General features: G+C 45.2%; 1 protein-coding gene across 1 annotated transcript; it reads left to right on the forward strand.

Moving 5' to 3' along the window:
- The first annotated feature begins 3,340 nt into the window (after positions 1-3,340).
- LOC138643410 (uncharacterized) lies at positions 3,341-8,466 on the forward strand. The gene is made up of 3 exons (XM_069732325.1): positions 3,341-4,619; positions 5,375-6,115; positions 8,436-8,466. Exons 1-3 carry the CDS (start codon positions 4,441-4,443, stop codon positions 8,464-8,466), a joined length of 951 nt encoding a protein of 316 aa, XP_069588426.1. The 5' UTR covers positions 3,341-4,440.
- Positions 8,467-23,866: the final 15,400 nt, after the last annotated feature.

The raw sequence follows: 23,866 nt of genomic DNA on the forward strand, positions 1-23,866 counted from the left end.
AAAGGTCCTTGTACTGTCCCCTCATATATTTATACATTAACATAAGATCACCCCTTAGTCTTCGTTTTTCCAAACTAAATATCCCCAAGTGTAATAACCTATCTTGGTATTGCAGACCCCCCAGTCCTCTAATAACCTTGGTCGCTCTTCTCTGCACCCGCTCCAGTTCAGCTATGTCTTTCTTATACACCGGAGACCAGAACTGTGCACAGTATTCTAAGTGTGGTCGAACTAGTGACTTGTATAGAGGTAAAATTATGTTCTCCTCATGAGCATCTATGCCTCTTTTAATGCATCCCATTATTTTATTTGCCTTTTGTAGCAGCTGCCTGACACTGGCCACTGAATATGAGTTTGTCATCCACCCATACACACAGGTCTTTTTCATTGACGGTTTTGCCCAGAGTTTTAGAATTAAGCACATAATTATTCATCTTATTACTTCTACCCAAGTGCATGACCTTACATTTATCCCCATTAAAGTTCATTTGCCATTTATCAGCCCAAGCTTCTAGTTTACATAAATCATCCTGTAATATAAAATTGTCATCCTCTGTATTAATTACCCTGCAGAGTTTAGTGTCATCTGCAAATATTGAAATTCTACTCTGAATGCCCCCTACAAGGTCATTAATAAATATGTTAAAAAGTAGAGGGCCCAATACTGACCCCCGTGGTACCCCACTGCTAACCGCTACCCAGTCCGAGTGTGCTCCATTAATAACCACCCTTTGTTTCCTATCCCTGAGCCAGCTCTCAACCCACTTACACATATTTTCCCCTATCCACATTATTCTCATTTTATGTATCAACCTTTTGTGTGGCACCGTATCAAAAGCTTTTGAAAAGTCCATATACACTACATTACTGGGTTCCTTTGGTCCAGTCCGGAACTTACCTCTTCATAGAAACTGATCAAATTAGTCTGACATGAACGGTCCCTAGTAAACCCGTGCTGATACTGGGTCATGAGGTTATTCCTCTTCAGATACTCCAGTATAGCATCCCTTAGAATGCCCTCCAGGATTTTACCCACAGTAGAGGTTAAGCTTACTGGCCGATAATTTCCGAGTTCAGTTTTTGTCCCCTTTTTGAATATTGGCACCACATTTGCTATACGCCAGTCCTGTGGTACAGACCCTGTTATTATGGAGTCTTTAAAGATTAAAAATAATGGTCTATCAATGACTGTACTTAATTCCTGCAGTACTCGAGGGTGTATCCCATCCGGGCCCGGAGATTTGTCAATTTTAGTGATTTTTAGACGCCGCCGCACTTCCTGCTGGGTTAAGCAGGTGACATTTAATTGGGAATTTTTATCACTAGACATTTTGTCTGCCATGGGATTTTCTTGTGTAAATACTGATGAAAAAAAGTCATTTAGCATATTGGCTTTTTCCTCATCCTCATCCACCATCTCACCCAGACTATTTTTAAGGGGGCCAACACTATCATTTTTTAGTTTCTTACTATTTATGTAGTTGAAGAATATTTTGGGATTATTTTTACTCTCTCTGGCAATGAGTCTCTGTCTCAATCTATGCTGCCTTGATTTGCTTTTTTACAGAATGTATTTAATTTTCTGTATTTATTTAATGCCTCCTCACTACCTACTTCCTTTAATTCTCTAAATGCTTTCTTTTTGTCACTTATTGCACCCCTTACAGCTCTATTTAGCCATATTGGTTTCCTCCTATTTCTAGTATGTTTATTCCCATACGGTATATACTGTGCACAGGTCCTGTCCAGGATGCTAATAAATGTCTCCCATTTTCTTTGTGTATTTTTTTGTCTCAGGATATCGTTCCATTTAATGGCCACATAAGATGCCCCATACAGATATTAGCCCCCATATAATGCTGCACATGGCCACATAAGATGCTCCATACAGATATTTGCCCCCATATCATGCTGCACATGGCCCCATAAGAAGCTCCATACAGATATTTGACCCCATATAATGCTGCACATGGCCCCATAAGATGCCCCATACAGATATTTGCCCCCATATCATGCTGCACATGGCCACATAAGAAGCTCCATACAGATATTTGCCCCCATATCATGCTGCACATAGCCCCATAAGATGCCCCATACAGATATTTGCCCCCATATCATGCTGCACATGGCCCCATACAGATGCCCCATACAGATATTTGCCCCCATATCATGCTGCACATGGCCCCATACAGATGCCCCATACAGATATTTGCCCCCATACTATGCTGCACATGGCCCCATACAGATGCCCCATACAGATATTTGCCCCCATATCATGCTGCACATGGCCCCATACAGATGCCCGTACAGATATTTGCCCCCATATCATGCTGCACATGGCAACATAAGATGCTCCATACAGATATTTGCCCCATATGCTGTTGCTGCGATGCTGTTGTCTTCGGTCTGGGGAGACCTATTTTGAACTTTGGTATTTTTTGGGGTGTTTAAGATGCGGTTCTGAAACTTGTGGTTGATTGACTTAAATGAGGATGGGTCGGTTGGCCACAGGTTTCAGAGCCGCATCTTGAATATTTTAAAGAATTTTGAAGTTCAAGGTCGGTCGTTTTTGACCGAAGACAACAGCAGGGTTAAAAAAAATTACATACCTCTCAGGCCCCTGGCACTTGCTATACTCACCTTTTCCGTTCCACCGCTGACCGCCGCTGTGTCTTCCCATCCTCTGCGCCGACGTTCAGGAAGAGGGCGGCGCGCACTAATCACGTCACCGCGCCCTCTGACCTGAGCATTACTGCGGAAGACACAGCGGCGCCGCCGGTGGCACGAGGAGCATGTGAGTATCGCGCACTGCCCCCCGTCATACTTACCTGTTCCTGGTGCCGTCGCTGCAGGTCTGTTCCCCGGCGCCGCATTTTCTTCCTGTAGTGAGCTGTCACCGTTACTGCTCATTACAGTATGGGAGGTGGAGCCGCATATTCATTACTGTAATGAGCGGTACCATGTGCCTGCTCATTACAGGAAGAAGCTTCAGCGCTGGAAGAAGCAGGGACTGCGCCAGGAGTAGGTAAAGTATAATTAGCCCCCGCTCCCCCTCCCCTGCCGACCCCTGGGTATGACTCGAGCATAAGTTGAGAGGGGGACTTTCAGCCCAAAAAAGTGGGCTGAAAATCTCGGCATATACTCTAGTATATACGGTATATTAAGTGTATAATACATATATACACACACACACTGCATTGGTGGGGTACACTGGGGCGAGAGCGCAGCGGGAGGGAAGTATAATGTGTCTATATGTTATTATATACACATTAGCCTCCTGGACCGGTGCCCCTATGTCCCCCGACCAGGCACCTGATCTAATCCCTGTGAAGGTAAAGCAGCCACCATGCTAGTCAGGGGTCTCTGTTTGTTTCTTAGTGGCTTGCTGTCTACTATAGTTGAGCAAATATGTTCAGAAACGATCGCCAAATATGAATTTGCCATATTTGTGCCATATTGGTACCCTGTACGTGCCGAATTTATGTTTGACGATTGTTTCCAAACATTTTTGCTCAGTTCTACTCCCATTGACTCCAGTGACGTTTGGCTATGTTCTGAGAATATTGCAAGAACCATATTCGCCGGCTAACGTAATCCAAACCGAATATTGAAAAAGTCGCTCAACTCTGTCTACTTGAATTACCCAAAAATATAATGCACAAAGAAAGCAGAGACCGAATGTCCCCTTTGTGCAAATGCATGTATTAGCAGTCTAGTATGCAACGTTTCGGCAATATCTCTTTTTTCGAGTATGCTTCAAAGAGACGGTTGAGGGCGCTTTTTTTTTTTTTAATCCCTAAGGACACTTTGAGATGGCTGGACACTCATGAACGCCAGATTCGACAAGAGACCGTGTGAGCGAATAGGCCTTAACATTTGTGAGCAACACTGGCTCTGTTGTTCGAACATTGAGTGCTTTAAATATATCAGTTTATTACCTTTTCTGCTGATAGGTTTAATGTGGACTTTTTTTGTTTTTTGTTCAGTATTTGATTTGCGTAAGGCCTCTTTCACACTTGAGTCTTTTCAGATGCATCGCAATGCGTTGGCGTGACGTATCGACGGATGTGTCAAAAATAGTGAAAAAAGGATGCAACGCATCCAGTATTTTGACGGATTCGCTAGACAGTTCCGTCGAAAAACTGGATCTGTTGTCCTTTCCATAAAAATTGGGAGTCTCCCAAATGTGATTGGCTACTGGAAAATAGGGAAACCTATATATTGACTGTTTTTACTGCCCATCTTTGACAGGGTTTAGAGAAAGTGGCAGAGATGGAAGGAGTGCTAGTGAAGATTGCGAACGTAGTTACTGATGTTATTTTTGAGACCAATAGGCTGGAAATAATAGTTCGGGAGAAGGTAGCAGCAGCAAGACGGAGGATTCTTCAACAGCGACATCGCCGGCGACGCCTATAGATACATCCCATAAATGCACAGCGGATGACCCGGGGCGTCTATTCAACTCTCTACATGAAGTTGCGGCAGAACCAGAATACATTTTTTAATTATGTTCGGATGAGGCAGGAACATTTTGATGTTTTGTTGGGGATGTCATCCGAAGGCAGGACACATATGAGGTTTTCCATCTCCCCGGCGGATCGGCTGATGGTGACACTGCGGTAAGCCAACTTGTTGTTTTATTTTTTTTACCATTGTTCATATTTAATGCCATGTAAACATGTTTTAACCAATGGAAAACCACATCAGCAGTGAACATGCTGCAGAAAATACTGCGCTGAAACACTGCGTTGCATTTTCTGCAGCATGTCAATTATTTTAGGCTATGTGCACACGTGGTGGATTAGCCTTAGGAATTTCTGGTGCGGACTCTGCCTCTCCTGGCAGAAAATGCACCTGCGGATTTGTCGCGTTTTTTGTGTGTTTTTTTTCTGCATTTTTTTTGCAGATTTGCTGCGTTTTTTACCCCTGCGGTTTTCTGTAATGGAATGTGTACAAAAACGCTGCAGATTCGCAAAAAAGAAGTGACATGCTACTTCTTTTAAACCGCAGCGTTTCCGTAAAGTGTGCACAGCATTTTTTTTTCTCTCATTGATTTACATTGTACTGTAAATCAATTGCGGATCTGCAGCGTTTCTGCACCGCAAAAAACACTGCAGAACCGCAGAGAATTCGCAACGTGTGCACATACCCTTATTTTTTGTGCCCATTTCACAGTGTTTAACACTTGCTCCATAATAGGAATGCACAGATGTAAAAATGCTGGTTTAAATGTGCACTGAAACAGAACAAAAACTTCCGCAGTGGCGTTTATCAAAACTTTAAAAGAAAAAAAAAAACATATTTGTGAAAATTACTTAGAAATGTAATGTTGGTGCTTGCAATTTTTAATAACATTTTTATTTGTTTTCCACAGATTCCTGGCTACCGGAGAATCCCTAACTTCACTGCATTACCAGTTCCGCCTTGGAATATCGACAATTGCCGGAATTGTGAAAGTGACCTGCCGCGCACTCTGGGATACCTTGCACCAGCAGTACATTCCAAATCCGACTATGGACATCTGGCTGCAGAGTGCTGACAATTTTGAGAAACTGTGCCATTTCCCAAATTGCTTGGGTGCCGTAGATGGCAAACATATCCGTATTTTAAAACCTGCAGGATCTGGCTCAGAGTACCTTAACTACAAGAAGTACTTTTCAATTGTACTCATGGCCATAGCGGATGCCAACTGTAAATTCCTGGCTGTGGACATTGGAGCCTATGGCCGGTTCAACGACTCGCAAGTCTTCAAAACTTCTCTGATGGGGCGTCGTCTATATGGAGACACGTTTGATTTTCCACCAGCAAGACCACTCCCGGGAACAACTGAACCACCTATGCTATATGTCTGTGTTGGTGATGAGGCATTCCAGTTGTCACCACACCTACTAAAACCGTATGCAAGCAGAGACTTGACCCGAACCAAAAGAGTATTTAATTACCGCTTAACTAGACCCAGACGAGTGGTGGAGTGTGCTTTTGGAATTTTAACGGCAAAGTGGCGAGTGCTGCTAACCGCCATAAAACTGCACACAGAGACTGTGGATGAGGTTGTCAAGGCCTGTGTGGTGCTGCATAATTACCGTATATACTCGAGTATAAGCCGAGATTTTCAGCCCAAATTTTTGGGCTGAAAGTGCCCCTCTCGGCTTATACTCGAGTCAATGTGGGTGGCAGGGTCGGCGGGTGAGGGCGCTGAGGTATACTTACCTAGTCCCAGCGATCCTCGCACTGTCCCTGCCGTCCCACGGGCTTCTGTGCTGCAGCTTCTTCCCCTCTTCAGCGGTCACGTGGGACCGCTCATTAGAGATATGAATAAGCGGCTCCACCTCCCATAGGGGCGGAGCCGCCTATTCATTCCTCTAATCAGCGGTGTCGGTGACCGCTGACAGGAAGAGCTGCGGCACCGAAGACCAGGCAGAGGGACAGCGCGAGGATCGCCAGGACTAGGTAAGTATAGCATATTCACCTGTCCTCGTTCCAGCCGCCGGGCGCCGCTCCATCTTCCCGGCCGGCGCCTCCATCTTCTCGGCGTCTGCGCTCTGACTGTTCAGGCAGAGGGCGCGATGACGCATACAGTGTGCGCGGCGCCCTCTGCCTGATCAGTCAGAGCAGAGACGCCGGGAAGATGGAGGCGCCGGAACGAGACGCCGGGAGCTGCAATCAAGGGAGGTGAGTATGTGTTTTTTTTTTTTATTGCAGCAGCGGCGGCAGAGATTTCTATGGGGCACAATGAACGGTGCAGAGCACCGTATATGGCACAGCAATGGGGCACAATGAACGGTGCAAAGCTCCGTATAAGGCACAGCAATGGGGCACAATGAACGGTGCAAAGCACCGTATATGGCACAGCAATGGGGCACAATGAACGGTGCAAAGCACCGTATATGGCACAGCAATGGGGCACAATGAACGGTGCAGAGCACCGTATATGGGCACAGATATGGGGCACAATGAACGGTGCAGAGCACCGTATATGGCACGGCAATGGGGCACAATGAACGGTGCAGAGCACCGTATATGGCACGGCAATGGGGCACAATGAACGGTGCAGAGCACCGTATATGGCACGGCAATGGGGCACAATGAACGGTGCAGAGCACCGTATATGGGCACAGATATGGGGCACAATGAACGGTGCAGAGCACCGTATATGGCACAGCAATGGGGCACAATGAACGGTGCAAAGCACCGTATATGGCACAGCAATGGGGCACAATGAACGGTGCAGAGCACCGTATATGGCACAGCAATGGGGCACAATGAACGGTGCAGAGCACCGTATATGGACACACATATGGGGCACAATGAACGGTGCAGAGCACCGTATATGGCACAGCAATGGGGCACAATGAACGGAGCAGAGCACCGTATATGGGCACAGATATGGGGCACAATGAACGGTGCAGAGCACTGTATATGGCACAGCAATGGGGCACAATGAACGGTGCAGAGCACCGTATATGGCACAGCAATGGGGCACAATGAACGGTGCAGAGCACCGTATATGGGCACAGATATGGGGCACAATGAACGGTGCAGAGCACCGTATATGGCACAGCAATGGGGCACAATGAACGGTGCAGAGCACCGTATATGGCACAGCAATGGGGCACAATGAACGGTGCAGAGCACCGTATATGGGCACACATATGGGGCACAATGAACGGTGCAGAGCACCGTATATGGCACAGCAATGGGGCACAATGAACGGAGCAGAGCACCGTATATGGGCACAGATATGGGGCACAATGAACGGTGCAGAGCACCGTATATGGCACAGCTATGGGGCACAATGAACGGTGCAGAGCACTATATGGGGCACAGCTATGGGGAAATAATGAACGGTGTAGAGCAGGGGTCCCCAACTCCAGTCCTCAAGGCAAACCAACAGGTCATGTTTTCAGGATTTCCTTTGCATTGCACAGGTGATGCAATTATTACCTGGGCAAGACTAAGGAAATCCTGAAAACATGACATGTTGGTGGGCCTTGAGGACTGGAGTTGGGGACCCCTGGTGTAGAGCACTGTATGGCACAGCTATGGGGAAATAATGATCTATTTTTATTTTTGAAATTCACCGGTAAATGCTGCATTTCCACCCTAGGCTTATACTCGAGTCAATAAGTTTTCCCAGTTTTTTGTGGCAAAATTAGGGGGGTCGGCTTATACTCGGGTCGGCTTATACTCGAGTATATACGGTATGTGATTTCCCAGGAGCCTGTTTCCATGGATGATGAGGTCTCTCCGACAACCTTGTGGGATTACCAAAGCAACTCTGTTCGGGCCGCAGGTTCGGTTTCCAGAATGAGGGACCACTTTGCTGAGTATTTCATGTCACCTGAAGGCAGAGTTCCATGGCAAGACAACATAGTTTGAGATCTTTCTTTGATGTGTCTGTGAATAGTGTTCTGTGCAAATTTTTATGCTTTTAGTTACACCAAGTTTTATTACTTACTTCCCTAAAGTTTGGTATGTTTTCTAATAAACCTATTATGTTATACCTTGTAAACGTGTTATGTTTTTGTACCTTTTGTTTCTTATCATAGTTAAATGAACACACTGAACAATAAAATAGTTTTTAAACCCAAAAATTTTTTATTTAACATATTTTTATTATAATTTTTTTTTAAACTTTTTGTGAAAAAAAACTTTTTTTAACCCTTTTTGGGGTAAACACTTTTTTTTAATTTTTTATAAAAGATTCAACATGTTTATTAGACAAAAACATTTAACATTTTTATAAGTCTGTAATATGTGGGGTGGAAGGTTGGACCACGTCGATAGGGGGGGAAAGCCTACTGGGTTGGGGTTGATGTGAAGTGGAAGGGGGGCAAAAACATGAGGCTGAGCAGGGAGGTCAGGTTGGACAGAGGGTGGTGTTGGTGTAGGTGGCAAAGTAAACGGGGAAGGAAAGTTTGACAGGGAAGAAAATGCTGGGGAGGACGTTTGGGATTTGGGCCTGGATTGGGAATTGGGCCTGGGTTGGGAAACGGCAAGTGGCTTGGAAAGGGATGGTAGGAGAGACAGTGGCTGTGTGAGAAGGTGTGGGAGTTGGAGGGGCTTGGGTGATGACCTGCACTAGAGCAGCATGGCAGCCTTGCATTACCTGCATCTGCTGGTCAAGAGTTAGCTTTTCCATGCTCCTGAGCATTGATTGGAAAAAAAGGTTGTTTGGAGAATCCCTTGCATCTGAATGCATCCTATCCAAGCGACTGCTGTGTTCACTGATGAGTGTTTGCACCATGTTTAACCCAGCAGTCACTTGCTTTCCCAAAATTTTGAAAGAGCTCTGGAAGTATGCATTCAAATGCAAGAACTCAGGAGCATAGCTCCTTTCCTGACCCCCTCTGTCGCTGCCGCCACGAACCTAGTGGTGGTCTAGAGGTGGCAGGGTCAGAGGGGTGGGGTAAAGGGAACGCTAACTCTTCACCAGCAGCTTCAAGTAACGAAGGCTGCAATGATGCTCCAGTGCTGGCGGCGGTTGAAGTGGATGGGGCAGAGGTACCGGAAGGGCCAGACGAGGGGTGGGGTCTACCGACGTGGCCCACGGTGACGGACTCCTGAGAGATTGCTCCAGAGGGGTCCAAGGTAGAAGCAGGCTCCCGAGTGCTGCAGCAGGTGCTGTGAAATAGAAAAAAAACAATATATTGATAGGAAAAAGCCCTATCTGAAACCAAAAAAGTTAGACAGGTAAACATGGTGAATTATTCAATGGGCTGTGGAATATTTACCTTCTGCTCAACATCGTGGACCTGAGGAATGACAGGGCGCTGCTGTATTTGTAATGTGTCCTGCGTCCTCTTGAGCCACTCGGGGCCTGCATCATCTTGTTAAACTCCCTCTTGAAGCGATCCCTGAGTGACCACCACCACTTCATAACCCTTTCACCTGTAAAGAGAAGAATGACATTAAAAAATGGGTTAAGTACAACACATTCCGAGCTGCTCCCGAAATTACTGAAATTTGACTACTTACGTTCTCGAGTCTGCTGCCTTGGATCAAGGTCCTCCCAGCTGTCTGGAACGTTATGACATACTTCCAACCAGAGCCGGCGTGAGACTGACTGATCAGCATATACATGTTAGTCCTCACCACGAACCTAAATACCTATAGGTCACACTCCGTACATATTGTAACAACACAGAACCAATTAAGGAACAAGGATCGTAAATGTAAAATCACTAAAGTTTATTCAAACATATAAAATCTCAAATATTAAACAAGTGTATTTTGGATGCCTCAAGCCAAACTAGAAAATCAGCACAAGCTGACACACCACACCAATCCTAAAGTATTCAACAATCTTCATATGGAGAAGAAAACACAGTCAAAATATATAATGGATTTACTCCTATTACTTATATAATGCTGGTCCCATATTCATAGTTCCACCCATACCAAGAGTGCACCTAATTAGACTCCTTCATCAAGTACATAGTGCTTGTTGCTAATGCCTATAAGTGCATATCTTTAATGAATACCTGGATAGCGTGTCAACCCAGCTGTCTCACGCCGACGCCGCGTTTCGCCAATCCTCCCGGGGGGCGTGTCACACACCACCAGGTCTGTTTGTGGGTCTCGGGGAATGGGAGAATTGTAAGCTACCATGGGAAATGGCAGCAGGGGAGACCGTGTCAGAGTCCTGGATCCAGGTTTCAGTGAGGGCCAACAGATTCAGAGAGTTGTTCACAAAGTAGTTGTGCAGGAAAGGAAGCTTGTTACATACAGAACGTGGATTCCAAAGGGCACAATTGAAGGAGAGATATGAAGGAGTGCAAGTAATATTAATAAGGTTAGTATGGTTTTGATATGAGGTAGGGTAGTTGTTGAGGATGGGGGATCGGGGTTGGGGGACATGTTACCCGAAATCAGTAGGAGTAAGAAGATAAAAAGCAAGTCGTTTTTGGAAGTGTATGAAGTTTTTTTTTGTGCAGTGTGTCTGGGCAAGATGGGCTGAGGTTTTTCAGGAAGGTGAGAAGTGCATAGGAGCTGTACATGGGAGAGGGAAGGAGAGAGGAGCTGATGTATACGAGTCGTGATGGAGGGGGGATTGGGCGGTGAATGTGCATTGCAAGGGAGCATAGGAGGATAGGAATAAAGCACATGGATAGAAGGGAGAGCAGAGTGTGGGTTACCTGACTCCTTCCCTGACTAACTGCCATGGAATAACTGCTGTATCACGACGCTTATCTTCTGGGATGCTTGTGTGCACCCCTAAGGATGGTTCGAAATTTATAGTCCAGACTGCTGGGTCAGAAGAGATGGATTGTGGGACCAGGGTGGGGATAATTTGGCAGCTGGGGCCAGCACACCAGGGGGTGGTTAAATGATCAAACACATTGTGGCTGGCAACATGCTATGACACCTTCAACCTGATAGTATCTAGAGTGGCCACAGTCATGGATATACATCAAACAGTGAGTAAATCGTACAATGCAACCAATGAATTATACCAATCATTAAGCAGGAACATTAAAATATGTTGCTAGATGGTAGAGTGGCAGATAAGACAGCAGACAGCAAGCAGAGGGAGTTAATACCATTAGAGTCTATTGCAGCAGATGAGACCGCTATCAGAGGTAGGAAGTTGCACCATTTGAATGTATTGCAGGAGACAGCAAGCAGAGGGAGTTTATACCTGTGTGAAGAGAGAGAATTGTAAGAGTATGTGCACACGTATTTTGGAGTTCTGCGGATTTTTCTGCAGCGGATTTGAGACATACGTAGGTAAAAGGCACTGCGTTTTACCTGCGGATTTACCGCGTTTTTTTTGCGGATTTTGTGCGGATTCCAGCTGCGGTTTTACACCTGCGTATTCCTATTGTGGAGCAAGTATAAACCACAGCGGAATCCGCACAAAGAATTGACATGCTGTGGAATGTAACCGGCAGCGTTTCCGCTCGTTTTTTCCACAGCATGGGCACTGCAGATTACGGTTTCCATAGGCTTACATTGTACTGTAAACACATGGAAAGCTGCTGCGGACCCGCAGCTGCAGGTCCGCAGCAAAATCCGCAACGTATGCACATAGCCTCAAACTTGGCTTGGTCATGAAGTACAAAATTGTCACTATAGGGTTAAACACACTGTCAATCAAAAAAGGCCACACAATCTCTGAAAGGCTATGGATTCTTTAGAGAATACAAGGGCCAAACCTATATTTGTAATCTTTAACCCCTTTCTACCATTGGATGTACTATTCCGTCCATGTGGGGTGGGCACTACTTCCCAAGGACGGAATAGTACGTCCAGAGCGCGGCCGGGTGTCAGCTGACTATCGCAGCTGACATCCGGCACTATCTACTAGGAGCAGTAACGGACCGCCCCCGGAACATTAACCCCCGACACACTGCGATCAAACATGATCGCAGTGTTCCGGCGGTATAGGGAAGCATTGCGCAGGGAGGGGACTCCCTGCGTGCTTCCCTGAAACCCTCGGAGCAACGTGATGTGATCGCGTTGCTGCGAGGGTCTGTTACCTCCTCCTCCTCCCTGCAGGCCCGGATCCAAAATGGCCGCGGGGCTGCATCCAGGTCCTGCAGGGAGGTGGCTTACCAGCGCCTGCTCAGAGCAGGCAACGGGAAGCCTCCCTGCTGTGCATGTCAAATCGCTGATCTGACACAGTGCACAGCAAAGTGTCTGATCAGCGATCTGTCACTTTACTGTGATGTCTACCCCGTGGCAAAGTAAAAAAGTAAAAAAAAAATTTTGTGTGAAAAAAAAAAAATCCTAAATAAATAATAAAAGAAAAATATATTGTTCCAATAAATACATTCCTTTATCTAAATAATAAAAAAAAATAAAAGTACACATTTAGTATCGCCACGTCCGTAACGACCCGACCTATAAAACTGTCCCACTAGTTAACCCCTTCAGTAAAAAAAAAGAGGCAAAAAACAACGCATTATTATCATACCGCCGAACAAAAAGTGGAATAACACGCGATCAAAAAGACTGATATAAATAACCATGGTACCACTGAAAACGTCATCTTGTCCCGCAATAAACGAGCCACCATACAGCATCATCAGCGAAAAAATAAAAAAGTTATAGTCCTCAGAATAAAGCGATGCAAAAATAATTATTTTTTCCATAAAATAGTTTTTATCGTATAAAAGCGCCAAAACATAAAAAAAATGATATAAATGAGGTATTGCTGTAATCGTACTGACCCAAAGAATAAGACTGCTTTATCCATGCTACCAAATGCGGAACGGTATAAACGCCCCTCCCCCCCCCAAAGAAATTCATGAATAGCTGGTTTTTGGTCATTCTGCCTCACAAATATTGGAATAAAAAGCGATCAAAAAATGTCACATGCCCGAAAATGTTACCAATAAAAACGTCAACTCGTCCCGCAAAAAACAAGACTTCACATGACTCTGTGGACCCAAATATGGAAAAATTATAGCTCTCAAAATGTGGTAATGCAAAAAATATTTTTTGCAATAAAAAGCGTCTTTTAGTGTGTGACGGCTGCTAATCATAAAAATCCGCTTAAAAACCCGCTATAAATAGTAAATCAAACACCCCTTCATCACCCCCTTAGTTAGGGAAAAATTAAAAAAAATTAAAAAATGTATTTATTTCCATTTTCCCGCTAGGGTTAGGGTTAAGGTTGGGGCTAGGGTTAGGGCTACAGTTAGGGTTGGGGCTATAGTTAGGTTTAGGGTTGGGATTTGAATTACATTTACGGTTGGGATTAGGGTTAGGGGTGTGTCAGGGTTAGGGGTGTGATTAGGGTTACCATTCAGATTAGGGTTAGGGGTATGTTTGGATTAGGGTTTCAGTTAGAATTGGGGGGTTTCCACTGTTTAGGCACATCAGGGGCTCTCCAAACGCGACATAGTGTCCAATCTCAATTCCAGCCAATTCTGCGTTGAAAAAGTAAAACAGTGCTCCTTCCCTTCCGAGCTCTCCCGTGCGCCCAAACAGGGGTTTACCCCAACATATAGGGTATCAGCGTACTCAGGACACATTGGACAAAAACTTTTTGGGTCCAATTTTTCCTGTTACCCTTGGGAAAATACAAAACTGGGGGCTAAAAAATAATTTTTGTGGAAGAAAAAGATTTTTTATTTTTACGGCTCTGCGTTATAAACTGTAGTGAAACACTTGGGGGTTCAAAGGTCTCACAACACATCTAGATAAGTTTCTTGGGGGGGTCTAGTTTCCAATATGGGGTCACTTGGGGGGGTTTCTACTGTTTAGTTACATCAGGGGCTCTGCAAATGCAACGCGATGCCTGCAGACCAATCCATCTAAGTCTGCATTCCAAATGGCGCTCCTTCCCTTCCGAGCTCTCCCATGCGCCCAAACGGTGGTTCCCCCCACATATGGGGTATCAGTGTACTCGGGAAAAATTGGACAACAACTTTTGGGGTTCAATTTGTCCTGTTTCCCTTGGGAAAATACAAAACTGGGGGCTAAAAAATAATTTTTGTGGGGAAATTTTTTTTTTAACGGGTCTGCGTTATAAACTAGTGAAACACTTGGGGGTTCAAAGATCTCACAACACATCTAGATGAGTTCCTTAGGGGGTCTACTTTCCAAAATGGTGTCACTTGTTAAGGGTTTCAATGTTTAGGCACATTAGTGGCTCTCCAATCGCAACATGGCGTCCCATCTCAATTCCAGTCAATTTTGCATTGAAAAGTCAAATGGTGCTCCTTCCCTTCCGAGCTCTGCCATGCACTCAAACAGTGGTTTACCCCCACATATGGGGTATCAGCGTACTCAGGACAAATTGTACAACAACTTTTGGGGTCCAATTTCTTCTCTTACCCTTGGGAAAATAAAAAATTGGGGGCGAAAAGATCATTTTTGTGAAAAAATATGATTTTTTATTTTTACGGCTCTGCATTATAAACTTATGTGAATCACTTAATGGGTCAAAGTGCTCACCACACATCTAGATATGTTCCTAAGGGGGTCTACTTTCCAAAATGTTGTCACTTGTGGGGGGTTTCAATGTTTAGTCACATCAGGGGCGCTCCAAACGCAACATGGCGTCCCATCTCAATTCCAGTCAATTTTGCATTGAAAAGTCAAATGGCGCTCCTTCCCTTCCGAGCTCTCCCATGAACCCAAACAGTGGTTTACCCCCACATATGGGGTATCGGCGTACTCAGGACAAATTGTACAACAACTTTTGGGGTCCATTTTCTCTTGTTACCCTTGGTAAAATAAAAGACATTGGAGCTGAAGTAAATTTTTTGTGAAAAAAAGTTAAATGTTCATTTTTATTTAAACATTCCAAAAATTCCTGTGAAACACCTGAAGGTTTAATAACCTTGAATGTGATTTTGAGCACCTTGAGGGGAGCAGTTTTTAGAATGGTGTCACACTTGGTTATTTTCTATCATATAGACCTCTAAAAATGACTTCAAATGAGATGTGATCCCTAAAAAAAAAAAATGGGGTTGTAAAAATGAGAAACTGCTGGTCAACTTTTAACCCTTATAACTCCCTAACAAAAAAAAATTTTGTTTCCAAAATTGTGCTGATGTAAAGTAGACATGTGGCAAATGTTACTTATTAAGTATTTTGTGTGACATATCTCTGTGATTTAATTGCCTAAAAATTCAAAGTTGGAAAATTGCAAAATTTTCAAAATTTTTGCCAAATTTCTGGTTTTTTCACAAATAAACGCAGGTAATATCAAAGAAATGTTACCACTATCATGAAGTACAATATGTCACGAGCAAACAATGTCAGAATCATCGGGATCCGTTGAAGGATTCCAGAGTTATAACCTCATAAAGGGACAGTGATCAGAATTGTAAAATTGGCCCGTTCATTAACGTGCAAACCCCCCTTGGGGTAAAGGGGTTAATATAAACATACAGAGCTTACAAAAAAGATGTATAAAGATAAAAATAAAACAACACAAATATGTAAAAAAAAGTTGGAAAAATAAAAGAAAATACCTAGTTGTTCTTCTGTTTCCTTGGAGGGAGAAGAAAATGAATCATGGATCACAATCAGCATTTGCAGACCCCCACATGTGAACCCCTTTCTTTTGTGTAACCCAGCTTTTATATTCCTGACCCTGGGCTCGTGCTTCCAAGGCGGCCTAGATTGGAATAGTAATATTGCTGTGTTGTAATTGGACTGTGGCTAATTAGGGGCAAGTACCTTGCATATTAAACCTTGTGCCTCCCCGACCCTATATCGATACAGTAAATGGGAAATATTCTGTTTGATTACAGACCATCTGCTAACTCATTGAAGCTCAGAATCACAGAGCTGAGGTGTCATAGTTGACACCTCGTATTCCAATGAAAGACCCCTTTTTTTCTTAATCAAAACACCTAGAGGTAATGCATTTTGCTGTCAATACAGTCCTATGGACATCAGATTCAAATCAATCTAAATTTACTGCTGTTATTCCATAGATTTCCTTTACCATTATATATTTCCTGTACAATTTTGTTAATCAAAAAGCTTGAAAATCATCCCATTGTGACTAGGTGTTACTAGTCAGGATGGTCCCTAAGTCTAGTAAGGCTACATTCCCATGATGAGTATTAGGTGGGTTTTTCATGTTGCAGATTTTCCACAAGTTATTTATCTATTAGGTAAATTATTATTATTTATTTATATAGCACCATTAATTCCATGGTGCTGTACATGAGAAAGGTGAGAAAGGGGTTACATACAAGGTTATAGATATCATTTACAGTAAACAGGTTTATAGTGATGGACTGGTACAGAGGGGAGAGGACCTGTTATGAAAGGCAATTCAGTACTACAATGTACATAGCGGTCAGAGCACATACAGTGATCTGACAATAACCCAAAATCATAGAACGAGCTCTGAGACGAGGGAACTCTGCAGACCGCAATCCCTAATCCTCTCCAAACAACACTAGAGGCAGCCGTGGATTGCGCCTAACTCTGCCTAGGCAACTCGGCACAGCCTGAGAAACTAACTAGCCTGAAGATAGAAAATAAGCCTACCTTGCCTCAGAGAAATACCCCAAAGGAAAAGGCAGCCCCCCACATATAATGACTGAGTTAAGATGAAAAGACAAACGTAGAGATGAAATAGATTCAGCAAAGTGAGGCCCGACTTTCTTAACAGATCGAGGATAGAAAAGGTAACTTTGCGGTCTACACAAAACCCTAAAGAAAACCACGCAAAGGGGGCAAAAAGACCCTCCGTACCGAACTAACGGCACGGAGGTACACCCTTTGCGTCCCAGAGCTTCCAGCAACAAATTAGACAAGCTGGACAGAAAAAATAGCAAACAAAGAGCAAAGAACTTAGCTATGCAGAGCAGCAGGCCACAGGAATGATCCAGGGAAAAGCAAGTCCAACACTGGAACATTGACAGGAAGCCAGGATCAAAGCATTAGGTGGAGTTAAGTAGAGAAGCACCTAACGACCTCACCAGATCACCTGAGGGAGGAAACTCAGAAGCCGCAGTACCACTTCCCTCCACCAACAGAAGCTCACAGAGAGAATCAGCCGAAGTACCACTTGTGACCACAGGAGGGAGCTCTGCCACAGAATTCACAACAGTACCCCCACCTTGAGGAGGGGTCACCGAACCCTCACCAGAGCCCCCAGGCCGACCAGGATGAGCCACATGAAAGGCACGAACAAGATCGGGAGCATGGACATCAGAGGCAAAAACCCAGAAATTATCTTCCTGAGCATAACCCTTCCATTTAACCAGATACTGGAGTTTCCGTCTAGAAACACGAGAATCCAAAATCTTCTCCACAATATACTCCAATTTCCCCTCCACCAAAACCGGGGCAGGAGGATCAACAGATGGAAACATAGGTGCCACATATCTCCGCAACAATGACCTATGGAATACGTTATGTATGGAAAAAGAATCTGGAAGGGTCAGACGAAAAGACACAGGATTAAGAACCTCAGAAATCCTATACGGACCAATGAAACGAGGTTTAAACTTAGGAGAGGAAACCTTCATAGGAATATGACGAGAAGATAACCAAACCAGATCCCCAACACGAAGTCGGGGACCCACACGGCGTCTGCGATTAGTGAAACGTTGAGCCTTCTCCTGGGACAAGGTCAAATTGTCCACTACATGAGTCCAAATCTGCTGCAACCTGTCCACCACAGTATCCACACCAGGACAGTCCGAAGACTCAACCTGTCCTGAAGAGAAACGAGGATGGAACCCAGAATTGCAGAAAAATGGCGAAACCAAGGTAGCCGAGCTGGCCCGATTATTAAGGCGAACTCAGCCAAAGGCAAAAAGGACACCCAGTCATCCTGATCGGCAGAAACAAAGCATCTCAGATATGTTTCCAAGGTCTGATTGGTTCGTTCGGTCTGGCCATTAGTCTGAGGATGGAAAGCCGAGGAAAAAGACAAGTCAATGCCCATCCTACCACAAAAGGCTCGCCAAAACCTTGAAACAAACTGGGAACCTCTGTCAGAAATGATATTCTCTGGAATTCCATGTAAACGAACCACATGCTGGAAGAACAATGGCACCAAATCAGAGGAGGAAGGCAATTTAGACAAGGGTACCAGATGGACCATCTTAGAAAAGCGATCACAGACCACCCAAATGACTGACATCTTTTGAGAAACGGGAAGATCAGAAATAAAATCCATAGAGATATGTGTCCAAGGCCTCTTCGGGACCGGCAAGGGCAAAAGCAACCCACTGGCACGAGAACAGCAGGGCTTAGCCCGAGCACAAATCCCACAGGACTGCACAAAAACACGCACATCCCGCGACAGAGACGGCCACCAAAAGGATCTAGCCACCAACTCTCTGGTACCAAAGATTCCAGGATGACCAGCCAACACCGAACAATGAACCTCAGAGATAACTTTATTGGTCCACCTATCAGGGACAAACAGTCTCTCCGCTGGACAATGATCAGGTTTATTAGCCTGAAATTTTTGCAGCACCCGCCGCAAATCAGGGGAGATGGCAGACACAATAACTCCTTCCTTGAGGATACCCGCCGGCTCAGACAAACCCGGAGAGTCGGGCACAAAACTCCTAGACAGAGCATCCGCCTTCACATTTTTAGAGCCCGGAAGGTACGAAATCACAAAGTCAAAACGGGAGAAAAACAGCGACCAACGAGCCTGTCTAGGATTCAACCGCTTAGCAGACTCAAGATAAGTCAAGTTCTTATGATCAGTCAATACCACCACGCGATGCTTAGCTCCTTCAAGCCAATGACGCCACTCCTCGAATGCCCACTTCATGGCCAGCAACTCTCGGTTGCCCACATCATAATTTCGCTCAGCAGGCGAAAACTTCCTGGAAAAAAAAGCGCATTGTTTCATCACTGAGCAATCAGAATCTCTCTGCGACAAAACAGCCCCTGCTCCAATCTCAGAAGCATCAACCTCGACCTGGAACGGAAGAGAAACATCTGGTTGACAACACAGGGGCAGAAGAAAAACGACGCTTCAAGTCTTGAAAAGCTTCCACAGCAGCAGAAGACCAATTGACCAAATCAGCACCCTTCTTGGTCAAATCGGTCAATGGTTTGGCAATACTAGAAAAATTGCAGATGAAGCGACGATAAAAATTAGCAAAGCTCGGGAACTTTTGCAGACTTTTCAGAGATGTCGGCTGAGTCCAATCATGGATGGCTTGGACCTTAACAGGATCCATCTCGATAGTAGAAGGGGAAAAGATGAACCCCAAAAATGAAACCTTCTGCACACCAAAGAGACACTTTGATCCCTTCACAAACAAAGAATTAGCACGCAGGACCTGAAAAACTGTTCTGACCTGCTTCACATGAGACTCCCAATCATCCGAGAAGATCAAAATGTCATCCAAGTACACAATCAGGAATTTATCCAGGTACTGTCGGAAGATGTCATGCATAAAGGACTGAAACACTGATGGAGCATTGGCAAGTCCGAATGGCATCACTAGATACTCAAAATGACCCTCGGGCGTATTAAATGCAGTTTTCCATTCATCTCCTCGCCTGATTCTCACCAGATTATACGCACCACGAAGATCTATCTTGGTGAACCAACTAGCCCCCTTAATCCGAGCAAACAAATCAGATAACAATGGCAAGGGGTACTGAAATTTAACCGTGATCTTATTTAGAAGGCGGTAATCTATACAAGGTCTCAGCGAACCATCCTTCTTGGCTACAAAAAAGAACCCTGCTCCTAATGGTGACGATGACGGGCGAATATGCCCCTTCTCCAGGGATTCCTTCACATAACTGCGCATAGCGGCGTGCTCAGGCACGGATAAATTAAACAGTCGACCTTTTGGGAATTTACTACCAGGAATCAAATTGATAGCACAATCACAATCCCTATGCGGAGGTAGGGCATCGGACTTGGGCTCATCAAATACATCCCGGTAATCAGACAAGAACTCTGGAACCTCAGAAGGGGTGGATGACGAAATTGACAGAAATGGAACATCACCATGTACCCCCTGACAACCCCAGCTGGACACCGACATAGATTTCCAATCTAATACTGGATTATGGGCTTGTAGCCATGGCAACCCCAACACGACTACATCATGCAGATTATGCAACACCAGAAAGCGAATAACCTCCTGATGTGCAGGAGCCATGCACATGGTCAGCTGGGTCCAGTATTGAGGCTTATTCTTGGCCAAAGGCGTGGCATCAATTCCTCTCAATGGAATAGGACACTGCAAGGGCTCTAAGAGAAACCCACAACGCTTAGCATACTCCAAGTCCATCAAATTCAGGGCAGCGCCTGAATCCACAAATGCCATGACAGAATACGATGACAAAGAGCAGATCAAGGTAACGCACAGAAGAAATTTTGACTGTACCATACCAATGGTGGCAGACCTAGCGAACCGCTTAGTGCGCTTAGGACAATCAGAGATAGCATGAGTGGAATCACCACAGTAGAAACACAGCCCATTCAGACGTCTGTGTTCTTGCTGTTTAACTCTGGTCAAAGTCCTATCGCACTGCATAGGCTCAGGTTTAAGCTCAGGTAATACCGCCAAATGGTGCACAGATTTACGCTCACGCAAGCGTCGACCGATCTGAATGGCCAAAGACATAGACTCATTCAAACCAGCAGGCATAGGAAATCCCACCATGACATCCTTAAGGGCTTCAGAGAGACCCTTTCTGAACATAGCTGCCAGCGCAGATTCATTCCATTGAGTGAGCACGGACCACTTTCTAAATTTCTGACAATATACCTCTATCTCATCCTGACCCTGACAAAGAGCCAGCAAATTTTTCTCTGCCTGATCCACTGAATTAGGTTCATCGTACAGCAATCCGAGCGCCAGGAAAAACGCATCGATATTACTCAATGCAGGATCTCCTGGCGCAAGAGAAAATGCCCAGTCCTGAGGGTCGCCGCGCAAAAAAGAAATAACAATCAAAACCTGTTGAACTGGATCACCAGAGGAGCGAGGTTTCAAGGCCAGAAATAATTTACAATTATTTTTGAAACTCAGAAACTTAGTTCTATCTCCAAAAAACAAATCAGGAATAGGAATTCTTGGTTCCAACATAGCTTTCTGATCAATAGTGTCTTGAATCTTTTGTACTCTTGCCGAGAGCTGATCCACAAATGAAGACAGACTTCTAATGTCCATCGCTACACCTGTGTACTGAACCACCCAAATGTCTAGGGGAAAAAAAAGGCAAAACACAGTGCAAAGAAAAAAAAATGGTCTCAGAACTTCTTTTTTCCCTCTATTGAGAATCATTAGTACTTTTGGCTTCCTGTACTGTTATGAAAGGCAATTCAGTACTACAATGGACATAGCGGTCAGAGCACATACAGTGATCTGACAATAACCCAAAATCATAGAACGAGCTCTGAGACGTGGGAACTCTGCAGACCGCAATCCCTAATCCTCTCCAAACAACACTAGAGGCAGCCGTGGATTGCGCCTAACTCTGCCTAGGCAACTCGGCACAGCCTGAGAAACTAACTAGCCTGAAGATAGAAAATAAGCCTACCTTGCCTCAGAGAAATACCCCAAAGGAAAAGGCAGCCCCCCACATATAATGACTGTGAGTTAAGATGAAAAGACAAACGTAGAGATGAAATAGATTCAGCAAAGTGAGGCCCGACTTTCTTAACAGATCGAGGATAGAAAAGGTAACTTTGCGGTCTACACAAAACCCTAAAGAAAACCACGCAAAGGGGGCAAAAAGACCCTCCGTACCGAACTAACGGCACGGAGGTACACCCTTTGCGTCCCAGAGCTTCCAGCAACAAATTAGACAAGCTGGACAGAAAAAATAGCAAACAAATAGCAAAGAAGAACTTAGCTATGCAGAGCAGCAGGCCACAGGAATGATCCAGGGAAAAGCAAGTCCAACACTGGAACATTGACAGGAAGCCAGGATCAAAGCATTAGGTGGAGTTAAGTAGAGAAGCACCTAACGACCTCACCAGATCACCTGAGGGAGGAAACTCAGAAGCCGCAGTACCACTTCCCTCCACCAACAGAAGCTCACAGAGAGAATCAGCCGAAGTACCACTTGTGACCACAGGAGGGAGCTCTGCCACAGAATTCACAACAAGGACCCTGTCCTTGCAGGCTTACATTCCATGGGATAGTGGGGAAGAGACAGACGGTAGGGGTGAGGTGGCGGCTCTGGCAGTGGTGAGGCGATGGCTCTGGCGGTGGTGAGGCGGCGGCTCTGGCGGTGGTGAGGCGGCGGCTCTGGCGGTGGTGAGGCGGCAGCTCTGGCGGTGGTGAGGCGGTGGCTCGGTTATTGTTGGCTGTAGGCTTTCCTGAAGAGATGGGTTTTCAGGTTCCGTCTGAAAAATCCGAGGGTGGTGGATAATCGGACGTGTTGAGGCATGGAATTCCAGAGGATGGGGGATATTCGGGAGAAATCTTGGAGGCGGTTGTGTGAGGAACGTATAAGTGTGGAGGAGAGTAGGAGGTCTTGGGAGGATCGAAGATTACGTGAGAGAAGATATTGGGAGATTAGTTCAGAGATATAGGGAGGAGACATGTTGTGGATGGCTTTGTAGATCAGTGTTAGTAGTTTGAACTGGATTCGTTGGGGAATTGGGAGCCAGTGGAGGGATTTGCAGAGGGGAGAATCAGGGGAGTAGCGAGGAGAGAGGTGGATTAGCCGGGCAGCAGAGTTGAGGATAGACTGGAGTGGTGCAAGAGAGTTAGCTGGGAGGCCACAGAGGAGGGTGTTGCAGTAATCGAGGCGGGAGATGATGAGAGCATGCACAAGAGTTTTGGTAGATTGTGTGCTGAGGAAGGAACGGATTCTGGCAATATTTTTGAGTTGGAGGTGACAGGAGGTGGCAAGAGCTTGGATGTGTAATTTGAAGGACAGGGCAGAGTCAAGAGTTACCCCAAGGCAGCGGATTTCAGGTGCGGGAGAGAGCGTGATGCCGTTTACCACAATAGATAGATCGGGTAGGGGGGATGCGTGAGGTGGGGGAAAGATGATGTTCGGTTTTGTCTACATTGAGTTTTAAGAAGCTAGACGTGAAGAAGGAGGATATAGCTGACAGACACTTTGGGATTCTGGACAGCAGGGAGGTGACATCTGGGCCAGAGAGGTAGATCTGAGTGTCGTCTGCATACAGGTGGTACTGGAAGCCAAGAGACTTTGAGTTGTCCTAGGCCAAGGGTATAGATGGAAAAAAGTAGGGGCCCTAGGACAGAGCCTTGAGGGACTCCAACAGAGAGAGGGCGGGATGAGGAGGTAGTGTGGGAGTGGGAAACGCTAAATGTGCGGTTGGACAGGTATGAGGCAATCCAGGACAGGGCATGGTCTTTGATGCCAAGGGAAGAAAGAATCTGTAACAGTAGGCAGTGATCGACTGTGTCGAAAGAAGAGGACAGGTCAAGAAGGAGGAGGATGGAGAACTGTCTTTTAGCTTTGGCTG

The sequence above is a fragment of the Ranitomeya imitator genome, chromosome 6, assembly GCF_032444005.1.
Source record: "Ranitomeya imitator isolate aRanImi1 chromosome 6, aRanImi1.pri, whole genome shotgun sequence".
NCBI lineage: Eukaryota > Metazoa > Chordata > Amphibia > Anura > Dendrobatidae > Ranitomeya > Ranitomeya imitator.

Coding starts and splice junctions, on each gene's coding strand:
- LOC138643410 (XM_069732325.1), top strand. CDS start 4,441: ATGACCCGGGGCGTCTATTCAACTCTCTACATGAAGTTGCGGCAGAAC. Junction 4,620..5,374: donor CGGCTGATGGTGACACTGCG/GTAAGCCAACTT, acceptor TGTTTTCCACAG/ATTCCTGGCTACCGGAGAAT. Junction 6,116..8,435: donor AGTATAAGCCGAGATTTTCA/GCCCAAATTTTT, acceptor TTATGCTTTTAG/TTACACCAAGTTTTATTACT.